The 24,240-nt window shown below is 49.1% G+C and overlaps 6 protein-coding genes across 6 annotated transcripts; 3 read left to right on the plus strand and 3 right to left on the minus strand.

The window, feature by feature from the left end:
• On the plus strand, positions 1–1,646 carry BDW43DRAFT_213078 (uncharacterized protein). Its single transcript, XM_032039292.1, has 2 exons — positions 1–319; positions 433–1,646. The coding sequence occupies exons 1-2, from the start codon at positions 260–262 to the stop codon at positions 1,435–1,437; spliced, it is 1,065 nt and encodes a 354-aa protein (XP_031895372.1). The 5' UTR covers positions 1–259; the 3' UTR covers positions 1,438–1,646.
• Positions 1,647–2,197: 551 nt separating this feature from the next.
• BDW43DRAFT_290681 (putative DNA ligase I) lies at positions 2,198–4,939 on the minus strand. Its single transcript, XM_032043542.1, has one exon. It carries the CDS (start codon positions 4,843–4,845, stop codon positions 2,353–2,355), a length of 2,493 nt encoding a protein of 830 aa, XP_031895373.1. The 5' UTR covers positions 4,846–4,939; the 3' UTR covers positions 2,198–2,352.
• A 38-nt stretch (positions 4,940–4,977) lies between these two features.
• Positions 4,978–7,853, plus strand: BDW43DRAFT_290683 (RINT-1 family protein). Its single transcript, XM_032043543.1, has 5 exons — positions 4,978–5,211; positions 5,282–5,529; positions 5,587–5,892; positions 5,945–6,086; positions 6,139–7,853. The coding sequence occupies exons 1-5, from the start codon at positions 5,062–5,064 to the stop codon at positions 7,750–7,752; spliced, it is 2,460 nt and encodes an 819-aa protein (XP_031895374.1). The 5' UTR covers positions 4,978–5,061; the 3' UTR covers positions 7,753–7,853.
• A 206-nt stretch (positions 7,854–8,059) lies between these two features.
• Positions 8,060–15,043, minus strand: BDW43DRAFT_303772 (uncharacterized protein; the record flags this gene model as incomplete). The annotated part of the gene is made up of 6 exons (XM_032045473.1): positions 8,060–9,727; positions 10,237–10,238; positions 10,929–12,969; positions 13,304–13,345; positions 13,376–14,627; positions 14,661–15,043. The coding sequence occupies 6 exons, from the start codon at positions 15,041–15,043 to the stop codon at positions 8,060–8,062; spliced, it is 5,388 nt and encodes a 1,795-aa protein (XP_031895375.1).
• Positions 15,044–15,244: 201 nt separating this feature from the next.
• BDW43DRAFT_213225 (Golgi transport complex subunit COG3) lies at positions 15,245–18,015 on the plus strand. Its single transcript, XM_032039293.1, has 4 exons — positions 15,245–15,556; positions 15,628–15,967; positions 16,024–17,049; positions 17,110–18,015. The coding sequence occupies exons 1-4, from the start codon at positions 15,354–15,356 to the stop codon at positions 17,884–17,886; spliced, it is 2,346 nt and encodes a 781-aa protein (XP_031895376.1). The 5' UTR covers positions 15,245–15,353; the 3' UTR covers positions 17,887–18,015.
• A 599-nt stretch (positions 18,016–18,614) lies between these two features.
• On the minus strand, positions 18,615–23,565 carry bck1 (putative MAP kinase kinase kinase (Bck1); the record flags this gene model as incomplete). The annotated part of the gene is made up of 3 exons (XM_032045474.1): positions 18,615–18,735; positions 18,801–20,592; positions 20,697–23,565. 3 exons carry the CDS (start codon positions 23,563–23,565, stop codon positions 18,615–18,617), a joined length of 4,782 nt encoding a protein of 1,593 aa, XP_031895377.1.
• Positions 23,566–24,240: the final 675 nt, after the last annotated feature.

Here is a 24,240-nt window from a genome sequence, read left to right on the forward strand (position 1 = left end):
CTTTAGTCTACTGACCTAAACCAACTTAAGCCACAACTTCCGTTTCTCCAATTGGGTTGGTTTCCATTTTCACTTTCGTTATTCGTTCTTTTCCCTTCATCCCTCTCCACCCTCCAGCCGCTCTTCACTTCTCTGTGACTTCACAAGCCGCTTTTTCACTGGGGTCCGGACCTTGCATTGACCGACCGTGGATTCATGATTACGATCCATTTCAGTTTCATTGTGTGAATACCTAGCTCTCCTGTGGTTCACAAAATCAATGGCTCCCCCTCAGCCTTCCAAATCGGAGAAGACGATCCGCAAAATTGACGTTGCCCAGGTATGTATGCCTTCCTTCTTTTGGGGCCTCAAATACTGTACCGTATTCTTCCTTTCTGGCTTGTGTGGATCAGGATAATAAAAAAAGCACTCACTGACCTATTTCCGCGGTAGGTATCTCTCAGCCTTCAGGATCGATTGGGCCTAGCGAAGGTCAAGTACCAGAATGGTCGTCTTCACGCTTTGGACCAGAATGGTGGTCGAAACACCCTGTCAGGAAGCGACAAACCTTCGGACTCCTCTTCCGATATTTCCCACAGTCGATGCGAGACCCCAATGACTTCTCCTCCATTACGAACCGCGACGTACTCGAAGGAACTGCCCCGGTCATCTCGCAATAGACATGCTGTCACCTTCGATTCCAAAGCGATGCAGCCGATGCTGTCCGCCAGCCGAAAACGACTCCGATCGGATTCCATAGCAGACCACCCTGCCAAAATACCTCGGTCTTCATGGAAAAGCTCCTATCAGCTGCCTGAATCATCTCCGGGCTTCAATCGTCACCTGATCAATCGCCATCTGCCCTTCGTTAGTGAAACGGCTACAATCCCCGAGTTATCCTCTCCGGCATATCATCACCAGTCAGACGATGACAACGATCCGGATCTTCCAATCCACAGCTTTCAAAATGTCAGTTCTATGGTGAGCTCATCGCCTCCCCGGACGCCGCCGCCAAAGCACGCCCGGTTATCACGAAATGATCGAACCGCACGACATGAAGATGGTGCCGATCTGCTGTTGTATTTGGCCAATTCCCCTACTCCGGCCAGTGTCACTGCTAAGGCTCACTCTCGAGAGTTTCCTCCATCTACCCCGCCCAGTCAGCATGCTGTCCTGCCTTCATTAACCCCAACTCCTGGGGGTGGCGGCGTCTTCCCAAACTTCAGTACACCGAACCAGCAGTTCAATTTCGCTGATTTTGTTAACGTGACACCTAGTCCAGCACAGCCTGCGTGGGGTGGCCGCACGCCTGGAGGTCTCTCCAAGACACCACTTACAACTAGAGACAGAAGAAGGTCTCACTTAGAGAACCTGTTGCCTCCCGGCGCAGATAGTCCCAAGACCCGAGCGAAGCAGGCTGGTGTTGTCTTGCAGCTTGGTGGAGAGCTGCGACCTTGAAGCGATGGCTTCCTGAACATTAAAACCCTTTTTCTTCTTGTTTATGCATTTCACGACTACTTATGACTCATGTACGCACATTTTGGGATCCATGCACATTTATCGGATGTTTCGGCCAATGTGTTGATCGTCGGTCTTCACCGTCTGTTCTTTTTTCTCTCCCCCTTCCCTTACCAATTCTTCAAACTGCCTTTCAAAAGCAAACCCGTGTTGACTGGTCCCCCAAATCATGCATTGTTGTCCATATACATACCCTTTCATATGTCTCGTTTAATAAATTTCGCAAGCAATCTCCCTTTGTATTCTCCGACTGATCTCTTTCAGTTAATAGCCAAACGCTCTTTACCAGTTCTTGATTATTTTTAGTGATTACTGGACGAAACCTATCTCCGGAACTTTACTACCCTAAATGCCCTTTTCAACTTTGCTGTACATACATTTGACATGTCAATAGCCATTGTTTGGAACCTGCATCTATCCCGTGGATTTGGGAACAAAAAATCCCGAAGATGACCCCACTCGGAAAATCACACAAAAAACCAGGCAAAACAACACGCGACAGCCAACGCGTCAAACTCAAAATCCCGTGTCTATTTCGCGCTCGAACCACACCGTGAAAAGTCTAGCGCCATGCATGTGATCGGAGCTACCCGAGTCAGGGTTAGTCAAAAATCTTAGTAACCTTGGCTGCTTCAGTAACACGTGATTATGATTCCAATGGATTCGTTTTAAGATTTAAGTATTTTAGTAGACTGCGTATTTCACCCCCATGTGATGTACGATGGGTAAAGTGCGTAAGTTTTGTTGCCGCTGTGTACTTATATTAAAAGCGGACTGCTATGCTAATAAAGGGTGATTATGTAACATGCCAAATAGTTTGCCAATATCGCCGAACTGAAGCATACGCGCCAGCTCTCATTCCTCCTGCCAATCTAACTCCGCTTCTGGGGCAGGACGTTCTGATTCCTCTTTCTGAGATCGCTCGGATTGTTTTCTCCAGAGCAAGGCTAGATAATCTGACGTGGTAGCCTCGTCAATGGATTTGTCCTCCCGGACTCGAAGGAACCGGGGAAACCGAAGGCTGAGGCCTCGCTCATCACTCACCAGCCCGATGGCAGCTGTGTAAGTCGGGCTGAGCGTAATATCTGCGAACGCCATTTCCCATACTTCCTGCGGCTCGAACCAGACATCTGGCTCGCCGTAGTATTCCACATAGCTGGGCCGTGAGATGACGTTAGGGCTACCCTCGGTGTATTTATCTTTGTTAGCTTGGTAAAATTTATCCGTGAAGCCGGACATGCATTTCGTGACGGCTTCGAGACCACCAGTCTCCGGGTTGCGCACAGCTAACAGAATGGGTGACCACCACTTGGCTTTCCGGCCGTTTCCGTGCCAGCCTCCAACGGGAATTAGGTCGATGGTCTCAGAGGAAGTGCTGTAGTCCTTTTTGACCTTAAGCCAGGATTCGAGCCTCTTGTCGGGTTCATATGTGGAGAGTAATGCCTTTCGGCGATTTCCTTTCGTCGGTTTTGGATCCGATTTGTCTATGCCGTTGGTGTTGTTGGTCGTGGTCTCCGAGGGTTCTGGAAGACTTGGCTTCAACTCATTGTCGAGCACTTTGACCATGATACCTTCGCACTTGGTATCAGTTGCACTCCTGAAAAACTCCAGGACAGCTTCGGAATCGGTAGATGTGGCATCGAAGCTCTTGACCGACGTGAACCGGTTGGGGATTTCCACGAATAGGCTTCGCAGAAGCTCTCTACGTTCGCGGAAAGATCGATCCAACAGCGGGGTCCCATTCAGGTACATCAAGTCGAATGCAAACAGGCAAACGTTGATCTTGATAGTCCCTATATCGACGTTCTTTTTAGCTCGATTAGTTAGGACTTGAAAGGTTTGGAGTTCTCCAGTTTCCTGGTCCACTGCGACCACTTCCCCTTCTAGGATGAAACTCGACACGCTTTCACCCCTGATCTGAGGGACTAGAGACACAAGATCTGGGTATTTCTCCGTCATATTTTCCAGATGACGAGAGAATATGGATACTTTACCTTTTCCATCACAGTGTACTTGGGCACGCTGTCCGTCGTATTTATATTCGCAGGCGAAATCCCGCCCTTGCAGCTTCGTCAGCATTTCTGAAAGGTCTCGAGTGATACTGCCTAACATCGGTCTCAATGGTATGTGTAGCTGCAGACCGCATCGTACGAGGAGTTCTTCTGTGACCCCTATCTCGAGCAAACAGGGAACTAGATCATTATAGTCTGGGTGTCTAGCATATGAGGCCTTGACAATCTCTTCCGCATTGCTGTAGGCCTCGGTCAGATCTTCCTTTTTGAGACGAGCCAGTTCTTGTTGGGAACGGACAGTAAAGCTGGCGCCATTCGGTTTAGAGTACAGAAAAGCGCGCGCGAGTGCAACAAGCATGGTGGTCTTGACGGCTCCTATTCGGAGGTTCTGGACGAGTGTCCTCACGATATACCGACTCTCTTCCGCACCTCTAGTATCTTGTAACAGTTTCTCGACAATCCTCTGTTTTGTTTCCTGGCTCCCAGTGCCTTTGCTCATAGCAATCTTTTGTAGCGATTGATACACTCCTTTAATTGTTAATGGCTTGGGTTTCATTAATGTGAAACTCTGTCTCTTCTTAGCTTCAAACGCCACATCACCGGCGTCTCCATGCCTGTCATAAAGCGACTTGAGTCCTTGGCTATTAAGGCCATATATCTTCTTCAAAGCTTTTGAGATAGAGGATCCGCCAAGTCCTAGCTCTAACTCGTCATATGGTGGACAGATTGAGTTTGTTGCTAGCCATACCGCGGGGAGGACACTTGAAGGGTCGGCTTCGATGAGGACTCGGAGGAAGTTGACTAATGTATCCACAATCTTGATACGGCTTGTCGTGGTGTTCGCAAGGACAAAAGCCCGGGTCAAGAGAGCATATGACGCATTGCCACCCTCGGAGGTCCAGTGCCTTTTTAACTCTTCTGCACGTTTCGCCGAGTCGAACGTTAAGGGACTCTGATCGAAAGGAACGGCAAGAGAAATGGTGTCTTCCGTACCGGCAGAAGACTGTAATGATAGTGTATGCTTTTTCTTTGCTTTGTACGGCGGTTCTAGATTGTCGTCTTTGGGGCTCGACGGCGCCAGAACAGGCTCACCGATTGGAGTCCCAGTTTCCGAAGTTGGGGCAGCATCTTGTTGATTCCATTCCTCTTGGAGCCTACGAGCGAGTGCTTCATCGGAGAGCGTTTGGTCTGTATCGTCAGACACCGTTGCTGGTGTCTGCTCCGTCTTCTCAGCTCGCTTGGCCGCTTGGCCTTTGAAGAATGACGCTATACTTCGATTGCGCTGAGGAGATGACACTGAAACATCCCTCTTGCGCTTCTTGGCCGGGCTTGGCATATTGGATTGAGTTCAATAAGTTCTTTGACGTTATAATTATTGTATGCGCCCACGTAATGGGCCCCATGGCGGCCTATTCGTTGGTGGTGGAAACGTTGTCATAGGGCGCGGGGCGGTCGCCAGGAAGGTGAAGCTGAGCTCCGCTTTCATTCGTCCGGAGGCGGGAGTTGTTCGCGACACCTTACAATCCATTCCCCTCACCAGCACGGCCTAACAATGGCGACTCCAACGTCTGTGCTATCACCGCATGAGAAAACAAGAGTCGAAGACTATCTGAATGACAAGGTCCAGGTGTCTGCCGATTTTGAAAGCCTTGATTCTTTGCTGTCCAGCCTACGCGCCCAGCATGAGCTTCAACGAAAGCAGGTACCGTCATCTCTCCATGACCATGGATAAATCGACCTACTCAGAACAATATCTGACGGTCATTATATAGCTAGCAGAAGCTCAGGAAGCTCTCTCCAATGCGACCAAAGCCTCTAACGACCATGCCGAAGCGACTCGCAAGCGCGCCGAAACGTTCAATGAGCAGCAGGCAGATATCGATAGGCGGTTGAATGCCCTCACGGGGTCGGATGCGAGTGACGAAGCCGCAAAACGATTTGAAGCGAGTATAGAAAAGCTTAGGAGGCTCGAGTTGTCAAAAGGCTATGTGTCTTTACTGAAGGAAGCAGAGGGATTGAGGTATTTGAAACACCGATAATGCTTAAACAGAGTATGGGTCGCTGAGAGGATATACAGCAAGGAAGCCTTAACGAACATACGATCCTCACACAAATCGGCCATAACACCCTACGCCCGGCTGCGAACCATTGTTCAGGCTTTGAAAGAGGCCCAGCCTGCAGCAGAAGGAGCCGCCCCTCACCTGGTTGACTATGTGGGAAAGCTAGCATCTACACTGAGAGACCACATGAAAACCGACTTCACAAAGAGGCTACAAGGGACATTGGAGCAAATGAAGTGGCCGTCGAAGGATCTATATCTTCCGGATAGTATAAAGGCACAGTGGAAGGACCATGTAGGGCTACTGCTCGACCTTCAGACACCGTATGTATCAATCTATCGTTTTCTACATCGTATACTAACTTGTTTGGGCCAGTGAACTCCAAAGCCGCGATGCTTCGAAAGAGGAATTTATCAAGCCTCCGATATTGCTACCTCTGGAAGTGATGGTCCATCCACTAGAGCTTCGTTTTAAATACCATTTCAGCGGAGACAAGCCAACGAATAGGCTTGACAAGGTACCGACTGCCATCCGATAGAAGAAGAAACATTGTTTTAACTGAGTTATAGCCGGAGTACTTTCTTGCCCATGTAATGGACTTGATCAATAATTTCGGCGGCTTTTTTGCTTCATCCTTGCAGCCTATCTTTGATGAAAAGGCTCAGGCCGTCGGGTCTGACATGGAGTGGAACTTCTGTAATGCCTCGCATGCTTACATTACGGCCCTTTTGCCGATTCTGAGACATAAAATAACTACGTATCTTCCCCAGATCTCGAACCATCCGCAGCTGCTGAGCCATTTTGTCCATGAATTGATGAATTTCGACATAGAAATCCGCGAGACATGGAATTACATACCGGATCCCTATACTGATGATAATTGGAAGGGCATGACGTGGGAGGTACTGACCGAGCGAGGTTGGTTTGACCGTTGGCTTCAGGTCGAAAAGGACTTTGCCCTGGCACGATACAAAGAGATTGTAGATGCCCCGGATAGCGGTCATATCGATTATGAAGGCGTTGATAGCTCAGCAACAAAACCGACCAAGGCAGCAATTCGTGTCAATGACCTCCTTGAGACAATAACCGAGCGTTACCAACCTCTATCGTCATTCAGCCAAAAGTTGCGTTTTCTTATCGACATTCAAATCACGATATTTGACCAATTCCATGAACGCTTACATTCGGCGCTGGAAGCCTACCTCGCAATGACATCGACAATTGGCCGCACAGTGCAAGGTGCGGATGGGGCGAGCGTGGAAGGCGTTGCAGGATTAGAGCGGCTCTCCAGAGTCTTCGGAAGTGCCGAATTTCTCGAAAAGAAAATGGAAGACTGGAGCAACGAAGTGTTTTTCGTAGAGCTTTGGTCTGAGCTCCAAGAAAGAATTCGGCAGAACAAGGACGGCGGCAAGAATGTGGCTGGCTCGATGTCTGTTGCGGACGTGGCATCGCGAACGTCTCAATCCGTCGCCAACGGCAGTGGCCGTGGAGAGGCCTCCGAAGGCGCCCTGTTTGATGAGACAGCATCTGCATACCGTCGTCTGAGACTCCGATCCGAATCAGTCATCACCTCGACTTTGACTTCAAACGTGCGCACTGCCCTTAAAACCTACTCTCGCGTCTCGACATGGGCAACCATTTCTGCTACTTTGGCTTCTCCTTTGCCCCCAACTTCTGATCTTGCGCCCGCAATGCGAACTCTATCCACTGAAATCTCATTCCTCTCTCGTACATTGGGTATTGCGCCCTTGCGCCGTATCATTCGACAAGTACTTCTTTCCATCCAAACCTACATCTGGAACAACGTCCTCATGAGGAACAAGTTCTCCGCTGCGGGAGCGACGCAGCTGATTAGCGATGTTGAACATCTTTGCAATGTCACTGACGTAGCTCTCGGTCCAGCGGCCCAAGTGGGCAGCTCGGCGAACGTGCTCAGGAGGCTCAACGAGGGCCTCACGCTCCTCGGATTGAGTATCAGTGCGTCGAAGGCAACAGATGACGAGTCTGCATCCCAGGCCAAAGACCAGCGAGGAGCGACACAGCTAGGGCTGTGGGAGGTAGAGAAGAGGCTGTTCAAGGACAACGAGAGCGCGAGGGACCTTCTTACTGAACTAAACATCGAGACTCTCTCCGGAGCGGAGGCAAGAAGTGTCCTAGAGAGGCGAGTCGAGATTGGTAGTTGAATTCTTGGCGATCTTGCATCACGTTGGTTATTACTGGGCTTTGACGGGGCTAAGATGCTTTTAACTTTAGCGTGCATGAAATATGTAGATATGAACCTACTGTATCTATTAATTTGAGCCTTGCGCTTTTATTTTCTTCATTGTGCTATTATCTCTAACGATGATATAGAAATCTATAAGAAGGGCGTTATATAGTGCTTTTGGGTAGCCATGCCAATCACATGATAAACAGATTGCTGTTGAAAGTGTCCTGTCTGCACAGTTGTCTCCACTCGACTCGTAGAACTTCACGAAAGGACGGAAAGGCTCAAGGGTGATGAACAACTGGGCCGTGGCCTCTTTCTCCTGGCCTATTGAAACTCCTCGGAGCATTCTGCACCTTCATATTCCCAAGAATACCTGGGCCAACCTCTTCAATTGCCTGGACAAGTCCCTCGACGGTCTCTTTGGCGGTTTGCACATTAACCACACAGCGGAAGAACTTCCCGTTCCCGATAGCATCCTCATCGCCACTGGGTGGTGCAAAATCTACCATGAAGCCCTTGTGCACAATCGCATGTGTTATCTGCTCGGTGACCTTGCTGTTTGCATTGCCGCGCTCGGCTTCATCCGAGACGATGCCCCGAGGATGGAGAAGTTGTCCGCCCGGTGCATAGTAGAAGCACACTTGCAAACAGGGAGGCGGGGTCTCACTGACAAGGATGAAGTTCGGGTTCTCGGCGACAAGAGACGCGAGATACGCGGCGATGTCACAGGCAGCGTCGATCTGTTTCTCGTACCCGGCTGTTCCGTAATAAGTCCAGCCGAGGAAGAGCTTGAGAGAATCGGCGCGTCGACCGCATTGGAGTGTCAGGTCAGCCAGGTCCCATACTTCGGGCGAATCGACGGCGAGTTCAGACTCAACTGCGCCGTTATCGCTGTCGGCTTCTGGGAGCTCTGTGTCTTCGTTGTGGAACAGGTAGCCAGCAGGAAGGGTGTTTGCACGGTGGAAGCGACGCAAGTCAGCTGCGAGAAGGAACGAACAGGTCACTGGCACGCCGAGCATTTTGTGGGGATTAATAGCGATACTGTCTGCCTTTTCTGCACCGGCGAGTTTCTGCCGTTGACGCTTGGAGAAAGCAAACGAGCCACCCCAGGAGCCGTCAACATGGAACCATAGGTTGTACTTCTTGCAGATGGCGGCGATTTCGTCGAACGGGTCAAAAGATCCCATGACAGTTGTTCCTGCTGTCGCGTTGACGTAGAATGGGGTACGGTTCTCCTTCAGCGCCTTTTGAACTAGATTTTCCAGTTCTGTGTGAATCATGCGTCCTTGCTTGTCGACAGGCACAGACCAAACCGAGCTACTCCCGAGACCTAGCATCTGCGCTGCCTTCTCAATGCTGTAATGGCCGTGAGCGCTGGTAAAAAGCACGAATCGGTAATCGCCGTTTCCGTCTGTCTTGGTAGTAGGGAAAAGATTATTGCGTGCAATGACGATTGATGTGGTATTCGATGCAGAACCACCCTGTACCGATATTCCTCCCGCACGTGAGCCATTGAGCCCAAAAAGCGAAGCGAGCTGTTTCCCGGTGAATTTCTCAATGACAGTCAAAGCGGGCGAGACTTGGTAGACGTGGACATTCGTGTTCAAAGCGGCCAAAATAAGTTCAGAAGCCACACCTGGGGCATTGGTCGATGCGTACAACTTGTCAAGGAAGCCCTGGTGCCAAGTGTTGACGGAGTACTGCAAGACCTTGTGCAGCACCTCGATCAGGCCGTCCTGACCGGTCCCTTGCTCCGGAAGATCCAATTGGAGTATATTTTGCAACTCTTCTGGTTTCTTGTGGTCCACTAATGATGTACCCGATTGTTTGAGGTCGCTACGAGCGCCGTTCGTTCCATTGATACCGTTTTCCAGTGCTTTTTGGCCTAGGGGATCCTCATCTGCAGATTGGATGAAGGGAATTAGGATGTCTCGGACCGCATTGAGAAGCTATTATGAGGATAAATCCATTAGTACGACGGGGAATTTCTTGAATAAACCTGGAAGATTGCAAGCGCATTCTGACTCACATTTCGCACCTCTTCCGCGCGGTGGGATGGTGGGGACATAGCCATCTATAATTGACTGTAATTTTTAGGGAGAATATAGAATGGGGCAAACAAACTTAGATATAATTGTATATGTACGTACATGAAAATCGGCAAAGAGTATGGTGTTCAAGAAAATTGAAGTCTCATAGAACTTACAATTAAATGCCAGACCTATTCTGACACCGGCGGATCCGCTGGAGAAAATGGATCAAATAAAATGGCGACAAATCCGGAGACTCTGACATCATGGTTCCAGAGACAAATGAATGGCTCTGAGACTTGGTTCTCTCAAACTCAAAGGATTTAGAAGCATTTTAGGGTCCTTTTTTTTTGACAGTGGGTGGAGAGAAAAAAGAGAGAGAATTCCTTGGTTAACATAGTAAGCAAGTTGCCCACCACCCACTATACCACTCTATGAAAAATTAAAATGATCAACTCATCATCAATTCAGACTTCTATATAAAAATAAATGATTCTATCGATTCGGACAGTGCGTAATTTTATGATCTTGTATACCACAGCCAGAGCACTTAAAGAGTGCGCGTTTAGGGCCTGATTCAGCAGGGTGAAGCCCTATCTGCCTGTATAGTCTCATCTGTATGATTTCTGCGCTCTATAAGGATTCGGGCTTCAGATACTAATGTGCCTTCCTTAAAAGTGATCTGCTTAGTAGAGCGCTTCTGCTTTTTGGCCTGCTTTTCATATGCGGCTTGATATTGCTCAATTTGATGCATTAGAATAGTCACATCATTTAAGGCTGCCTGCCATATCAGGCAGTCAAGTTTTCTTATGTAGACCCTAATTAATTTGATTCTCACCAATACCCCCGAACTTAAATCTCTGTTTACAGCTTCCATTGTACTCCATGCATGTTAACTGGCATCGCAACCCCTTGGAGATACTCAGCAATTACGCCGATCATTTGCGAGATTAATTTCACACTAATGCAACCTGTATCGCGTGCTTTTGATATCCACATCGCCAATTCCGTGACCCGTATATACATACATACTTTTTGTTTAAGAATCTCCTTCAAGGATCGCTATTTATCAGGTGAAAATAAATTGATTATGAACTGGCAGCTCCGCCCTTCTGCGCACCTTTCTTTGCTTCCTCCTCTGCCTTGGCAGCAAACTTAGCCCGAGCCAGCTCGATCTTGGACTTGGGCCGTTCTCCAGAGCCATTGATGTCATCCATACCTTTGGCTTTTCCAGCCCACTCACCCCGTCGTCGCTTGTAGAGATCCATTGCCCAATTCCTCCAGACAGCGCGACCGACGAAAGAGTCTCGAAGCGTCATCTCATTCTGTGCCAGTTCCTGCGCCATTCGCTCCTTGATGAAAAAGATGTCCTTGGTGGCGGGCCAGAGTGCATCGACCACGTGAGAGCCACTGCTGTCCAGGGCAAGCTCCTGTAGATGACTAGTAAAGCGGGGAGCAAACTGTCGACGGAATTGAGGGGTAGATGTCGGAAGCGTGAGAGCCTGCTGTAGGACACGAGATGCAGTGGGATCCTTAGAGAGCTTTAGGAGCGACTCCGATGATTGTGCTAGCAGACTCGAGTAAATCAGACCGCTTACCGGCCCAGGGGCTGTGAGCATTGTCTGTGCAAGTAGCGAACCATGCAGTTTTTCTCCCGTTGATGCTTGGCTGGAAGCAGCATCAGCGTCCTTCGGTTTTTGCTTCGATTTCTCAGCTTCTTCCTGGACTGTGCCCTCAAGCCGCAGAATTTGATATAGCCTTTTGGCAGGGTCTTTGTCGTAAGCACCTTCCAGAGCTGGAGCGAGGGGTGCCGTGTTAACTCCACGGATCAAGCAGCGCTCGACCAGCACTTTGGGGATGATCATTCTGGACCGTTCGAGCAGGCTGGGAATCTGAGGAATAATTCGCTCCAAGGCTTCTTGGAGATCATCCTTTCCGAGTCTCTCTAGTACCCGAAGCACAACATACCCGGCGGTGATATTACGAGCAAGCGAAGTGATTTGTTCGCGAACAAAGTTCTTGTAAAGACCCTTGAATGCCTTTCCGGGCATATAGCGCACAATTGTCTCAAGTAAGCGAGATCCTACTGGATCATAGAGTAACCCACGAACAAATGTTGTGGTCTCAGAACCCTCCTCAAAGGTCTCATCCGGAATCAGCCGTCTTGTTATAGAATTAGGATCCTTGGCGCTCGACTTTCCAAAATGAGAGAGTTCCAGAGACACCAACACTTGAAGCACTGGATTGCCGACAGGATGAGTCGCAAGCGCTCTCAAATAAGTGTCGTCAAGCACAGAGACCATGTCTTTCATGATCTTCTTCAAAGTAGCCCCGAAAATATCCGGTACATTCCTTTTCTTCGCAGAAGTATCTCCATCTTGTGCCTCCCCTTGAAGGATACCTAATCTCTCCTTCTTACGGCTTGCGACTATCGAGTCGTTCGCCGAACCGTCCACGGGCTCTCCCGCCAGCACAAGAAGCAAAACTCTGATTGTATGCGACGCAAATCGTTCTGTCAGGAGGAAGCCCCAGTTTCCCTCTAATTCTTCGACCACCTTGATAAACATCTCCACCAGCGACAGCTCCGGCTCCTGCTCCTCTTCCTCCCCATCTACTTCCATTTTATCGCTTCTCGACTTTGAAATTTTCTGCGTTACACCGGGCGCAGCATTGGTGAATAGTGTCTCGCAGCAATGACTAGCAAAGCGATGCTGCACAAGGGGCAGAAAGTGGCCAATGAACTTGCTGAACAGTCTCCGGATCTGACGCATATCCGACATCGATATCAACTTCTCCATGAGCCGTGAGCATGACTGACTGCAAGCGATTTTCAATTCCTTCCCATCGGCTTCTCTGTAGACACTGTCGACGAATAGTCGCTTCTCCTCTGCATCCTGAAATTGGTTCATTTCCAACATCTCATTCGCTCGAGAGAAATATTCCTGCTCTTCGGGGTCGAGGAGACCATAAAAGGGCATATCTACTGCTGGCGCTTCATCTTGGGCCTTATCGTAGTTTCCATTATAATTTTCATCATCAAAAGGTATGTAGTCGGCTCCTTCGCCGATCTCGTTGGACTCGTCGATCGAGGGCTTCATCCGTTTTGGCATAGAGTCTTCGGGCGCTTCCTCACGCTTTCGTTTCGTGGCATCCTTTTGGGCCTTCTCGGCCGCTCGGCGACCTCTTTTTTGGTTTTCACGAGGCATGATGTGATTGTTGAGGGTATTAGGTGGTTAAGTGAAGGAAGTTCTTATCCGGCCTTTTGCGCTGGAAATTTTTGGGATAAGCGGTGGTCCAAGCGCCTTCTGCGTATCAAACTAAAGCATGTGTTTGTTCTGTTTGCTTGGACTACTTTCCATCCATTTTCGGATAAATGTTTGCATCAAGTTCATTAGGTGTGGTAGATAATGTACAGTAGTTGGCCATTCATTTTAGTAATTATAGCAGTCATGATAATACATCAAAGAATGCAAAATATGAAGAACCATATTATACAGAGGAGTAGATTGCAGATATATGTCTTCCGCACTCCACACGCTGCTCCATTTTCACACAGCGGGAACCAACCTTGCCCTTGTGACGAGGCATGATCTGAAGCCGTGCCTCCGGCTCTGCATTCTCTCCTTTACCTTCCGGAGGCGCATTGATGTGTGTTGGCTTGGACTGATTACTTCTCTTGCCCGTGCCAAGTTGATAATGTTCATTTCCTCCCCACATGAGCACATCAAAGCCCCAATTGGAGGTATCGTTCAAAGAATTGTGAGGCAATGAATCGACGTGAACGTTGTTGTCCATTACTGCTGAAACGTGCGTCGTCCCGACGGACAGCTTGCGCAATCGAATAGGTGCCAGCTTCTTTGAACGTTCGTCGTACTCAAATAGTCCGCTCAAGGCTTTGACCTTGGTGGGAGCGTCTTGCATGTGAGTCCATTTACCTGTGCCAAGAGCACCCCAAATTCCTCTCCCGCAAGCCCAGGTATCAGCCGTAACGCGGTCCAGATCGTGAACAGTCGAGGGTTTTTCACCAGGACCAACGATCCGCTTTGCATCCACCATGAAGAAGCTGTTGGCCCCACCAGCTGCAATTCCAGTTACCTTTGGAAACCAGATATTACCTTTGTAAAGGTTCTTGATGGGAATGGGAATAGGCGAGTCACTAACAGGCAGCGAGGGGTCAAGTTCCACGCCCAATTGCCCAAAAGAGTTGTCGCCAAAAGTAAACAAGCTGCCATCCTTGCTTAGAGCCAGTGAATGATAATCTCCCGTAGCAATTTGAATAATTTTGGAGCCCTTAAGTGCCTCAACCTCATGACACATGTCGACTGGCCCCTTGGGGCGGGTTGCCCAAGTCAGCCCTGGGATACCAAGTTGTCCAAAAGAAGGATAGCTCTCTGTAGAGGATGCGACAGAAAAGACACGACCATAATTCGTCAATAGAAGGGCATGCTCCAACCCACCAGAGAGTGCGGTTACCTTTTCGCCTAGTTTTAAGCTTGGCTGGAGCACCCGGTAGCTTACTTCAGATTTTCCAAACCAGAAAGGCACCCAGGAGCTTTCTTTAGGCTTTCGACCGGAGCTCTGATCATCCTTTGCAATTGGAAGAGAATAAATATTGCCATCCGATGACAATGCGAGTATTCGGTCATTAGACATGCATAGGGAAGTTAAATTCTTCCCAATTAAGGTCTTTGCGGGCTTAAAGTCTGACTCTGAAAAGCCCTTACCCCATTGGATTAGATCTCCATTTTCAGCAATTGCAGCGCCGGATTTGTCAGAAAGCTTCAGGTCCCTCAGCACCTGGTCGTCAAAATAAGAAAATCTTCGAGGGGTTTTGATAACGGTCTCTTTGGACTTGGGGTCCACAACACGGTAGGAATTCGTGCCCCATACGTATACACCTGGGCTTTTTAAGCTTCTCTTATGTTGAACAAATTGGGAGCCTAGTTGCTCAGTCGCCTGAGAGAGGTCTAGGGCCTTTCTGTCTGTCTGGCTTCCAGCTGGGGTTTTATCCGTTGTCATATATGAATAGGCAAGAAACGCAGCGGCGCCTGTTCCTGCAAGACCTATAGAAGTTTTGATCCAATGTGAAGAGGATCCGGACCGTTCAGAAACGGAGCCATTGCTAGCATAGCGTCTTCCACAAGGTATGACGGCAGGTCGAACACTTCTTCTGGGAAGGCGACAAGAGACGGCGACGAGCTTCGTCACGGGCTGTCGCGCTCGGGATGTCCACATGGTATGCTAACGCTTTCTTCAACAAGCGCGCATTATCTGTCTAAGTAACGTAGAAAGGTATGTTATGTTTCTGATCAGATTTTATCAGTAGCCTCCAATTGGTTTATCTCTTGCGTCGAGTAGCGGAAGCGGAATACCGTGGCAGAATAGCACATCAAAGCGGCAACGGGGAAAGCAACCACTATTTCAGTCACTATATCTCAAGGTTGCCTTTTGCTGTATGAGCTTGATTATGGAAGTCCGTTCTCTCCTATAGAAGCATAGGCGATTTTCTGCATTTATCTCTTTATCCTTTGCCTTAGACCTCACAATGCGTCAACAGAATGCGGGACAACGATCTCGTCGGCAAACTGTCCCTTCCCGTCCGCCTCTCGAGCTAGCTCGAGAGAAGACCAGGGAGGCAGTACCCGATGGCTTGTATTCAATTGGGGACATCCAGAATGAGCTTGAATTTACCCAATGGTACAATGAAGTGGAAGACAGTTTGCTCGAGGCTAGCTACGACGAGTACCAGTAAGCGCCATGCTGCGAAATCATTCGGGGGAACCAAAAACACTGTGATGCCTGACACGTTTTGTAATTAGAGCCTGCCTTCATGAGCTTCAAATGTCAAAATCACACCTTGATACCCTGCTATCGGATACCTCTTCTACTCTCAACCTATTGTCAACCCTGTCCAAAGACTTTCAAGCAGTAGAATCGCAAACGTCCAATTTTCAGAAACAGTGCGAAGGGCTCCTCTCTGCTCAGAACCGTGACTTGGAACTAGCTACAGATATCCAGGATAATCTTCAATACTATGACTTCCTGGATCCTGCTTCTAGGAGACTTAATGCTCCGGGTGCTGGTAATACGGTTCGCGGCCAAGACTTCTCAGATATGCTACGGCGGCTTGACGAATGCTTGGACTATATGGAAATACATGTCAGTATTTTATGGGAGCGTAAAAGCAACGTATTGACTAATTTTGTCTTCCGCAGGCGGACCAAAAAGAGGCGAGTGTATATCGCTCCAGATATCGACTCCTTATGACACGTGCCCTCACGCTCATTCGAGGACACTTCGTTTCTGCACTCCGAGATGTATATATCAGTGTGGCCAAGAAGATAGCAGACAAACAGCTCAATGACACTACGATGTCTGCTCTACTTTATGCGAAGTTCAGAGTCGGCGCGCCTGAGCTCAAACAGATTGGCCTAGAGATCCAAAAGAGAGCAGTTCCTCCGCTGGATCCGGATCAGGGGACCGAGGCTGAATACCAAAGCCTTCTTAATGAACTCCATGCCAACTACGCAGCTATACGTAGTAAACTGATCTTGCCACTCGTGCGCAAGAAGCTCAATGACATTGCGCAGGCCCCAAGTACGTCAACAGATCTGGTCGCTTTCGCTCGTGGTAGTATCAGCTACATTCGCGGGTTATGTTTGGACGAGTTTGATCTGTGGGGCGAATGGTTTCACGGACAGGGAGGCGTGTATGATTTCCTGGAGACATTATGTGAGCCTCTTTACGATCACCTTCGACCGAGAATTATACATGAAGACAAGATTGTCCGGCTCTGCCAACTTTGTGCTCTTCTTCAAACCCGTTATCTATTCGACCAGGAGGAAGAGACAGAGCCCACGGATGTTAATCAACTCGACTTCTCTACATTAATTCAACCTGCACTGGAGGACGTTCAAACTCGGCTTGTATTCCGAGCCCAAGCCTTCCTTCGGGACGAAATCGAACGATACAAACCTCACCCTGAAGATCTTGATTACCCTGCGCGCAATCGACAGGCTTCGATATCAGTTACAGAAGGCCAGATCTCGGGCAGAAGGGTTGCATCTACTGATGCACTGACGAACCTTCCCAAACCAGCAAAGCAACCCGAAGACAGCGTTGAATCACCTTCAGAACAAGACTCAAAATGGGATTTTGAGTCTCAAGTCTCCCCAGGCAATTGGTACCCTACATTGCGGAAAGCCATCTGGCTTCTGAGCAGGATCTACCGCCTTGTTAATGTACGCACCAACCCACCATGCCAATCACATATTCTACGGATGCTGACCACCTGAGCCTAGTCCACTGTATTCGACGACTTAGCGCATCAAATTGTCCACCAAACCAGCCTTTCTCTCCACCATGCAAACTCCCTGATATCCAGCAAATCCGTCATAGACGGGCAACTGTTCCTAATGAGCCACTTACTCATCTTAAAGCAACAAATCGTTGCTTTTGACATCGAATACGTCGCCCCAGAAGTCTCACTCGACTTCTCAGGCGTCACGAACACATTCTGGGAATTACGTGAGAGAGGCGGCCTTTTCAACCCCCGTAACCTGATGCGCCTCGTCGGCCATGGCCTACTACCCCGAGTCGTGGAGAACATGTTAGACGCAAAGGTAGAATTAGATGGGCGCCTTAGAACCGTTATTAACGACTTTATCAACGGATTCGCCACTACAGTGACGGCCTCCCTTCCAGCCAAGTTCGTCGATACCCGGAACCTGCAGCGCGGGGAGCTGATCTACCCCACATGTCGAAATATAGAGAAAGAAGTTCCGAATCTCCGGAAGATTCTCGGCGACTACCTCGATGATGCTCGCATGGAGGAGACACTAGTAGGCGCCGTGCAGGAACGCGTTATCCAGATATATGAAGAATTCTATGACAAGTACACCTCTTCGGAGAAGAGCAAGGGGCATTCCGTGAGCACAAAGGGCAAGGGGCGCGAAGATGCTGTGTGGGATGTAGATACCTTTGCAGAGTGGTGTGAGAGTGTCTTTCGAGTTGGCATCTCCGGAGATGACGATGATGCAGCTACGAGCCGAAGTAGGAGCGGCAGTCTAGAGTCTTAGAACCGGTAGCCGGGTCCGTCCTTTGGACAGCTACCGAGATACTAATTGTATATACGAAGGCCTCTTTATACAGGAGAGATGCTCTTAATACAATGTCTATATTAGCAGTACTGAGCCATGTACTAGATCATAATTATCCATAAATTTTTTATGAGATCTATCATACATTTGTTAGACAAGGAGGAGCCATAATACGGCCACTTCTAGTGCGACGACCTATCAATGTATCATAAGGTTAGGAGTGTACTTCTTCTCTCGACGAGTGGTAGGATATTTTGCTAGAAACACCTTTTTAAACCATGTAGCGAGAAAAGGACCAATTTCCTATAGTATGAGGTTCATGCACTAGGCATCGCTCCCGTCGATGTCCTGCCATGCTTTCCAGTCATTTCTCAATTTACAACCCACGTAGAGTTGACCGACAGGTAAGATCAAATAGAGATATCAAGTAGATCTAAGATTCCTAATATTATGGCCTCTTAAATTACTTATCATAAAAATGGTGTAGCTCTTAGTGCAAGAAAACATCACAAAGATGATGTAAATAACATGGAATAGATTAAATACCGTCTATATTGCTGTGATCGTAGGGCTTTAATCGAAAATACATACATACATACACACACAACATTGCAAAGAGATACTGAATTGGGTATGATCAACGAAGAACATGACAGCCGAGAAAAATATATATGCGCTCAATGACTATGCTTCAAGAGAAATGCGATCTAGAGAACATGACGGATCTTGGCATAAAGTTCAGTGTCGAGAAAATTGTACTTCAGATCTGGTTCACAGAAGGGATGACGGGTGAGGAGAGTCTCGGCGGTCGGGCGATCGAGTGAATCACTAATTGAGTCTTTTGTCAGTACCTAATGTCCATTTCAAAGAGGTGGATAGGAGAAAGCACTAACATAGTAAAGCAGTCATACATGAACGCAAGCGCCGCTGGGCTGATATTCATGGAGACATCTTCAGGGATAGGAGGCGCTTGACTAAGGCTACCGAGCTTGAATATAGCACCGATAGCCTCTTCTCTGCTCCATGGTCGTCGGCCTGCGAACATCTCCAACACCACGCATCCAAGAGACCAAATATCCACTTTAGCGCTGTAACCCTGTCCCTGAGACTGGATGACTTCTGGCGCCATCCAGAATACTGAACCTTGCATGGAATTTGTCGAGTCGTTCCCATAGATGTTGTCCGACTTCTTAGAGATGCCGAAATCAGATATCTTGCACGTCCCATCCAGATCAAGAAGAATATTGTCCGCCTTCAGGTCGCGATGTAGGATACCCTGATCGTGAAGGTAGGCCAGTCCGCTCAAGGTTTGCCGTGTAAGAGATTTCACGACACTCTCCTCAAACTTACCATGTTTGCGGAGACAGCTGCCGATGGAGCCACCGGAAATGTACTCGAGATAGATTGAAATAGACAACTCTCCTCGCTCACATCCCAGATACTGCACGATATTTGGATGTTCAAGGTGCTGCATTGTGTCAATTTCTTGGTCCATAGCAGCGACCATGTCCTTCATCTTATCCTTGTCTTGCCCGGCAATTCTAGGATTGATTTCCACCTGCTTAACAGCCAAGACTTCACCATTATCCGCATTCATACCTAGATAGACTCGGCCGTATGTCCCTTTGCCGATGAGCTGACCGCGAATGATGCGGAAAGTGGGCTGCCTCTGGGGTACATTTGCAGAAGGAGCATTGTTTTGAGGAATAGGATCAAGCTGGCTGAGTCGGCTTCCAGGTTTAGGGCTGATTTGCATGATCCTTGCTCCGAACATCTTCGTACTTTTACGACGGAGAATATCGCCAGATTTCTGATTCCCGGTAGAAGATGTAACACTCCGATTTCTGCTGGCTTGATTGGCCCCCCTGGCAACTTCACGGATTGATTTCATTCGGGTAAGTCCGCCGGAGCGGTTGACGTTACGTCGAGCAACGATATTGGGATCTTGTGCCTTGATAGTCGGCTCGCTCGACCCTAATGTGTTGTCAGGAGGATTAGGAGGGGGCTGTGGTTTTTCCTTCTGAATCAGCTCATTCTCATGCGCAACTCGACTAGCTGGTGACGAGGGAGGAGATGCTCCCTGCCCGTCAAGATAAGGCGCATCAAGATCAATATTAGGGAAGAAGTCATCCAGGTATTCAATGACGCCTTCTACAGGAGGCCTGCTTGCCCAGACATCCCCTCGAGCGAATGAATCTCTCCTAGGGGGTTTCTCTTCCTCAGGCGAAGTGGTCATATCGGAAACTGACCCTGTTCGAGGGTCTGGATCGCCGCCTGAGGCAAAGGTTTCGCGGGTGGCACTAGGTGACCTGAAGCTCACGGACAGTCCCTTTCTCAACCTATTCTCGGTGTTTACAGTAAGGGATGGTTTTGCTGATAACTTTTGACTAGCCGAAAAACTAGCCATAGAACCTTTCTCCTTTATCGGTGATTTGCTATTTGCTAATGGAATTGCGAAAAGACCATCATCTGAATCGTCTTCGGATTCCTCCCGTGGCATAGGTGAACGTTGGAAGGACACGTTGGTTTCCTCGAAATCAAACTCGGGCCCAAAAGATTTGCGAGATTGTATCGTTGGCCGGGGTTCCTCAGGCGTAGCAGTCTTAGGTGATTGACTGATATGCGATGTTGGAGTCTCTTGGCTGTCTTGTCCCGCAGGCGACTGTGAGGTGTTTCTTGACTCGTCTAGCGTCATAATTAGGTATAACCGTATTAAGGAACGATACATCTCACTAGCAACAGAAGGATGGAATATATGGGTTGGCTGAGGAAGTAAATATAGGACTTACCTGGGATACTAGTATCGGTTGGCTGTCCGGTGTTGACAGGGTGACTTGCATCTCCCTGTGATGTAGATACTGAAGGCGCTGGTGTTCCTATAGCACTAGTCATCCTACCAACACTAGCTAGAACCGCTCCAAGGCCATGAGTTTGAACGGGCGGTTGAACGCGAGGGCGGTCGGCATCTTTCTTCCGTAGAGAATTAACCTTGGTGAGAGTATGGGATTCATGAGGCGCAGTGGGAGGTTTTCGTAGCGGCACCAGAGGCTCTGCCTTTTTGTCTTCATAAGGAGATATACGTGGCGAATCAAAGTCAATCACCCCCTCTCGTCTATAGCCAGTCTCACCATAGGCATCCTTTCTCGGTTGCGGTACCGATGAGACTTTGGAGATCCGGTAGGCCTTCTGTTTCCTTTCGACTTCCCGCTGGTGTTCCTCATGGCGAGCTAGTAGATCTGCTTTATCTGGATCAAGGAGATTCCCTGCGTCCTGGCCACCATCCACTGGTGATGCCGCAAGTGAAGCTTGAGATACATCACGAGTGGGGAGTTTAACGGCGGGGGTTCGTAACTGTTGGCGTGAAGCTATCTGTGGAGAAGTGGGTTTTGCGATCCTATTCAAAGCTTCGTCATCCAGTGGTTTACGGTGGAGCTGATGTGTGCTTGTGGGCGATGCCGTAAGCTTTTCAGGGAATGAAACTCCAAGGCCAGCGACTTGCGGGGAACTGTTAGCGCCTGTAGGCGTATTTGATGATCCTCGCACAAAGAGTTTCAGAGAACCAAATGAATCCGACTTTGTTCTCCTACAAAGAGTCAAGTTGGCGTCATTCAAGGGCTCGTCATGGTCTGTCTGCCCCGGCTCGGTCAAGAAAATTTGGGAACCGACCCAATCAGATATCCCAAGGTTCTGGCAGATAGCAGCACGCAAGTTCTCCGCGGATTCCATGTCGGTGATGTCCACTAAACGATAGTTCCATCCATCTAAGGTCACAAAGGCCCACCTTTTCCCTTTTTGTGCAGACTTCGCACGGGCTAGTCGCTCGTGGTCTGATACGGACGAAGATGACGGGCGTTCACCTAGGGACATGTCACTGCTGCTGAAATTAGGGCGAGTGTAAGGAAGATGCGAAGCATTCTGACGCATGTTCACTGGACTAGTGGGGGACTCCAGAAACTGCTCCTCTGGAGATGGGTGATTAGAATCACCGGTTTTTGACCTCTTTTTGAAGAAATGCAAAAGACGATTACTATGGTCCTTTGAATAAGACGAGGGGTTATCCCCCCCCAACTGACGATTGTAGGAATCCTGAGGGGACGGTCGGGAATTATCCTGCCGTACTGATTCATAATATCGGCGGCCGGTGATGGAGTCGGAGCTGTTGCCACGAGAGTGCTCAAATTTAACCCCCAAGTCACCAGTAGATGACGAAGCACCCTGGTGGGCAAGAGTGGCATGCTGTGTAGCCGGGCTGCCACTCTTAGGGCTATCTTCGTATGGTCGAACAGGGGGGAAGAAATGCCCACCCTCACTAGAAACCGAAGGACTCTGCCTTCGGTGGTCACCACCGATAGTCGATAGAGCAGCTCGGGAGAAGTCCGATCGAGGACAGTTTGTACTATCGTTCAAGCTGGGGTCTGACGCCTGATGGTCATAGGTAGTGGGGATTGGCGTGGTGAAAGAACGTGTTTGCACGCTTTGTCGTTGAGTATAGACAGGCTGTAATGTTTTGAGGTTGGGACTATTCGCTGCGGTCCCCGAACTAGGACCGGCAGATGCAGGTTCATGTGCAAAATTGGGAGAAGCCTCTAGGACCCCCTCAGGAACACCGCCAGGTAGCGCTTGCGATTCACGTTGCTTTGGGATGGGTATCCCGGCATCATACCCACCATCCTCCTGTATTTGGCGGATTAACTTGCGCATACGCTTTCCCTCCTCCCGTTCGCGAGCCTGATCCCACCCGGTTCCGCTGTTTTCGCACTCTTTCGCGAGTTGAGGATATACAACATTGTGCAATTTACCTAAGTTCGGCCGGCCATTTAAACCATGGCCTAGTTCAATGAAATCAGCTCCTTGAAGCTCCAGGGCCTTGAAAGTTTCTTGCCAGTCGTTGGAAAAACCGTTCTTCGCAAGCCACATCAGGACCCTTTCGAGCGGCCATTGAGCAGCAGCCTCGCTAGGTGACATGCCACCGGGTAAGGTGTTGCTGTTATTATGGCGGTGGCTCGAGGACTTAGTAAGTTCTGTAGGTTGCCCTTGGCTCGGTAGTTGCTCATGGGCGCCGTCAATAGCTGCTGGAGCCGACGGCATGGTGCGCGCTGACGGTGTAGCTGGAACGGTTCCATCTCGTTTGTATGCAGAATCCGGGCTAGAATATTCGTATAGTTGACTAACTTGGGGCCGTTGTCGATCGCTACCCACTAGCGTTCCTTGGTTCTCATATGTAGGGAGAGAGTGCGCGTCGAATGCAGGTATTCCAACACCTGGCCCAAAGGTACCCGGTTGTGGGACATACGTTGCTGATGTCCGACCTTCGCCAGAGGGGATTGATAGTGGTGTACGGTTGTAGAGTTGTTGGTTCGCGGGGACCAATGGGGGGGGAGGCGGGGGAGGAAGATAGCCTTGGGACAGCGCTTGCCTTGCTGCCCAGTTCTGCTGCCATCCAAGAGTGTTTTGAGGCTGCACTTGTGGATTGGTTAACTTTGCGGCCCCAAACACTGTTCCTGGAGGGGGCCCAGGAGGTGGTGGGGGCACTACGCCCTGAGCTTGTGCTGGCTGATATCGTGGAGGTGGGGGAGGAAGTAGTATGTGCGACTGGGAGGCTTGCGCTGAGGGAGGCGGTTGAACTGGTATATACTGTTGTTGTCGCTGACCATCCATGGTGTCAGTCTTCGGCGTACACCTTCGCAATAGGTGGATATTTTCCACGGTTGCTTGATCCTCTTCCTGTGCACGGTTCCCAAGGCCCTGACAATCGCAATCCTAGAGCTTTATAGTATTTAAGCGACACTCATCATCGATAATCCGATGGGCAGCAGTGTTCTGACTGAGGATTCGCGGTAGGCGCGCGGTACTCGAGGAACAGGTCTTGTTTTTATTAGAAGGATAATATTGGGCAATAATAAAACATTTCCGTGTATATCAATCAAGAGTCTATGTGCTGAACAGTACCCAATTCCTTCAGCCAATTATGCACAGACGGGGTTACAGGTAATAGATTGTCCCTGCTGACTTCGAAATTTACTCTCGAATGCGCGGATGGCGGATAAGAATCAATCCAGGGAGATCCAAAGGTGCGATGGGAACGAAAGGAAGCATTTATTGGCAGAGAAATTAAAAAATTTTTGTCTTCAGGCAACTAGGGTCCAATAAGTAAGCAATAACCTTGAGAGAGTGCGTTGACCAACCCCTGATCGTAGTAGGTATGCTAGTCTCGTCGAAGGGGAGAGGGGGGGTGGGAAGATAAAACATACCACAGCCACTTAATAACGTTGGGATGAGATAGTTTAGTCAGTTTGCCGACCAGACTGGATCAATGACAGCTGGTCAGATCTT

Source organism: Aspergillus alliaceus, assembly GCF_009176365.1.
Source record: "Aspergillus alliaceus strain CBS 536.65 unplaced genomic scaffold BDW43scaffold_63, whole genome shotgun sequence".
Classification (NCBI taxonomy): Eukaryota; Fungi; Ascomycota; class Eurotiomycetes; order Eurotiales; family Aspergillaceae; genus Aspergillus; species Aspergillus alliaceus.

Bases quoted from the DNA above. Each gene is read 5' to 3' on its own strand.
- BDW43DRAFT_213078 (XM_032039292.1), top strand. From the start codon at position 260: ATGGCTCCCCCTCAGCCTTCCAAATCGGAGAAGACGATCCGCAAAATT. The intron at 320-432 runs GTATGTATGCCT...TTTCCGCGGTAG, and splicing joins GCAAAATTGACGTTGCCCAG to GTATCTCTCAGCCTTCAGGA.
- BDW43DRAFT_290681 (XM_032043542.1), bottom strand. From the start codon at position 4,845: ATGCCAAGCCCGGCCAAGAAGCGCAAGAGGGATGTTTCAGTGTCATCT.
- BDW43DRAFT_290683 (XM_032043543.1), top strand. From the start codon at position 5,062: ATGGCGACTCCAACGTCTGTGCTATCACCGCATGAGAAAACAAGAGTC. The intron at 5,530-5,586 runs GTATTTGAAACA...GAGGATATACAG, and splicing joins AAGGAAGCAGAGGGATTGAG to CAAGGAAGCCTTAACGAACA. The intron at 5,893-5,944 runs GTATGTATCAAT...TGTTTGGGCCAG, and splicing joins CTGCTCGACCTTCAGACACC to TGAACTCCAAAGCCGCGATG.
- BDW43DRAFT_213225 (XM_032039293.1), top strand. From the start codon at position 15,354: ATGCGTCAACAGAATGCGGGACAACGATCTCGTCGGCAAACTGTCCCT. The intron at 15,968-16,023 runs GTCAGTATTTTA...TGTCTTCCGCAG, and splicing joins TGGACTATATGGAAATACAT to GCGGACCAAAAAGAGGCGAG. The intron at 17,050-17,109 runs GTACGCACCAAC...ACCTGAGCCTAG, and splicing joins GGATCTACCGCCTTGTTAAT to TCCACTGTATTCGACGACTT.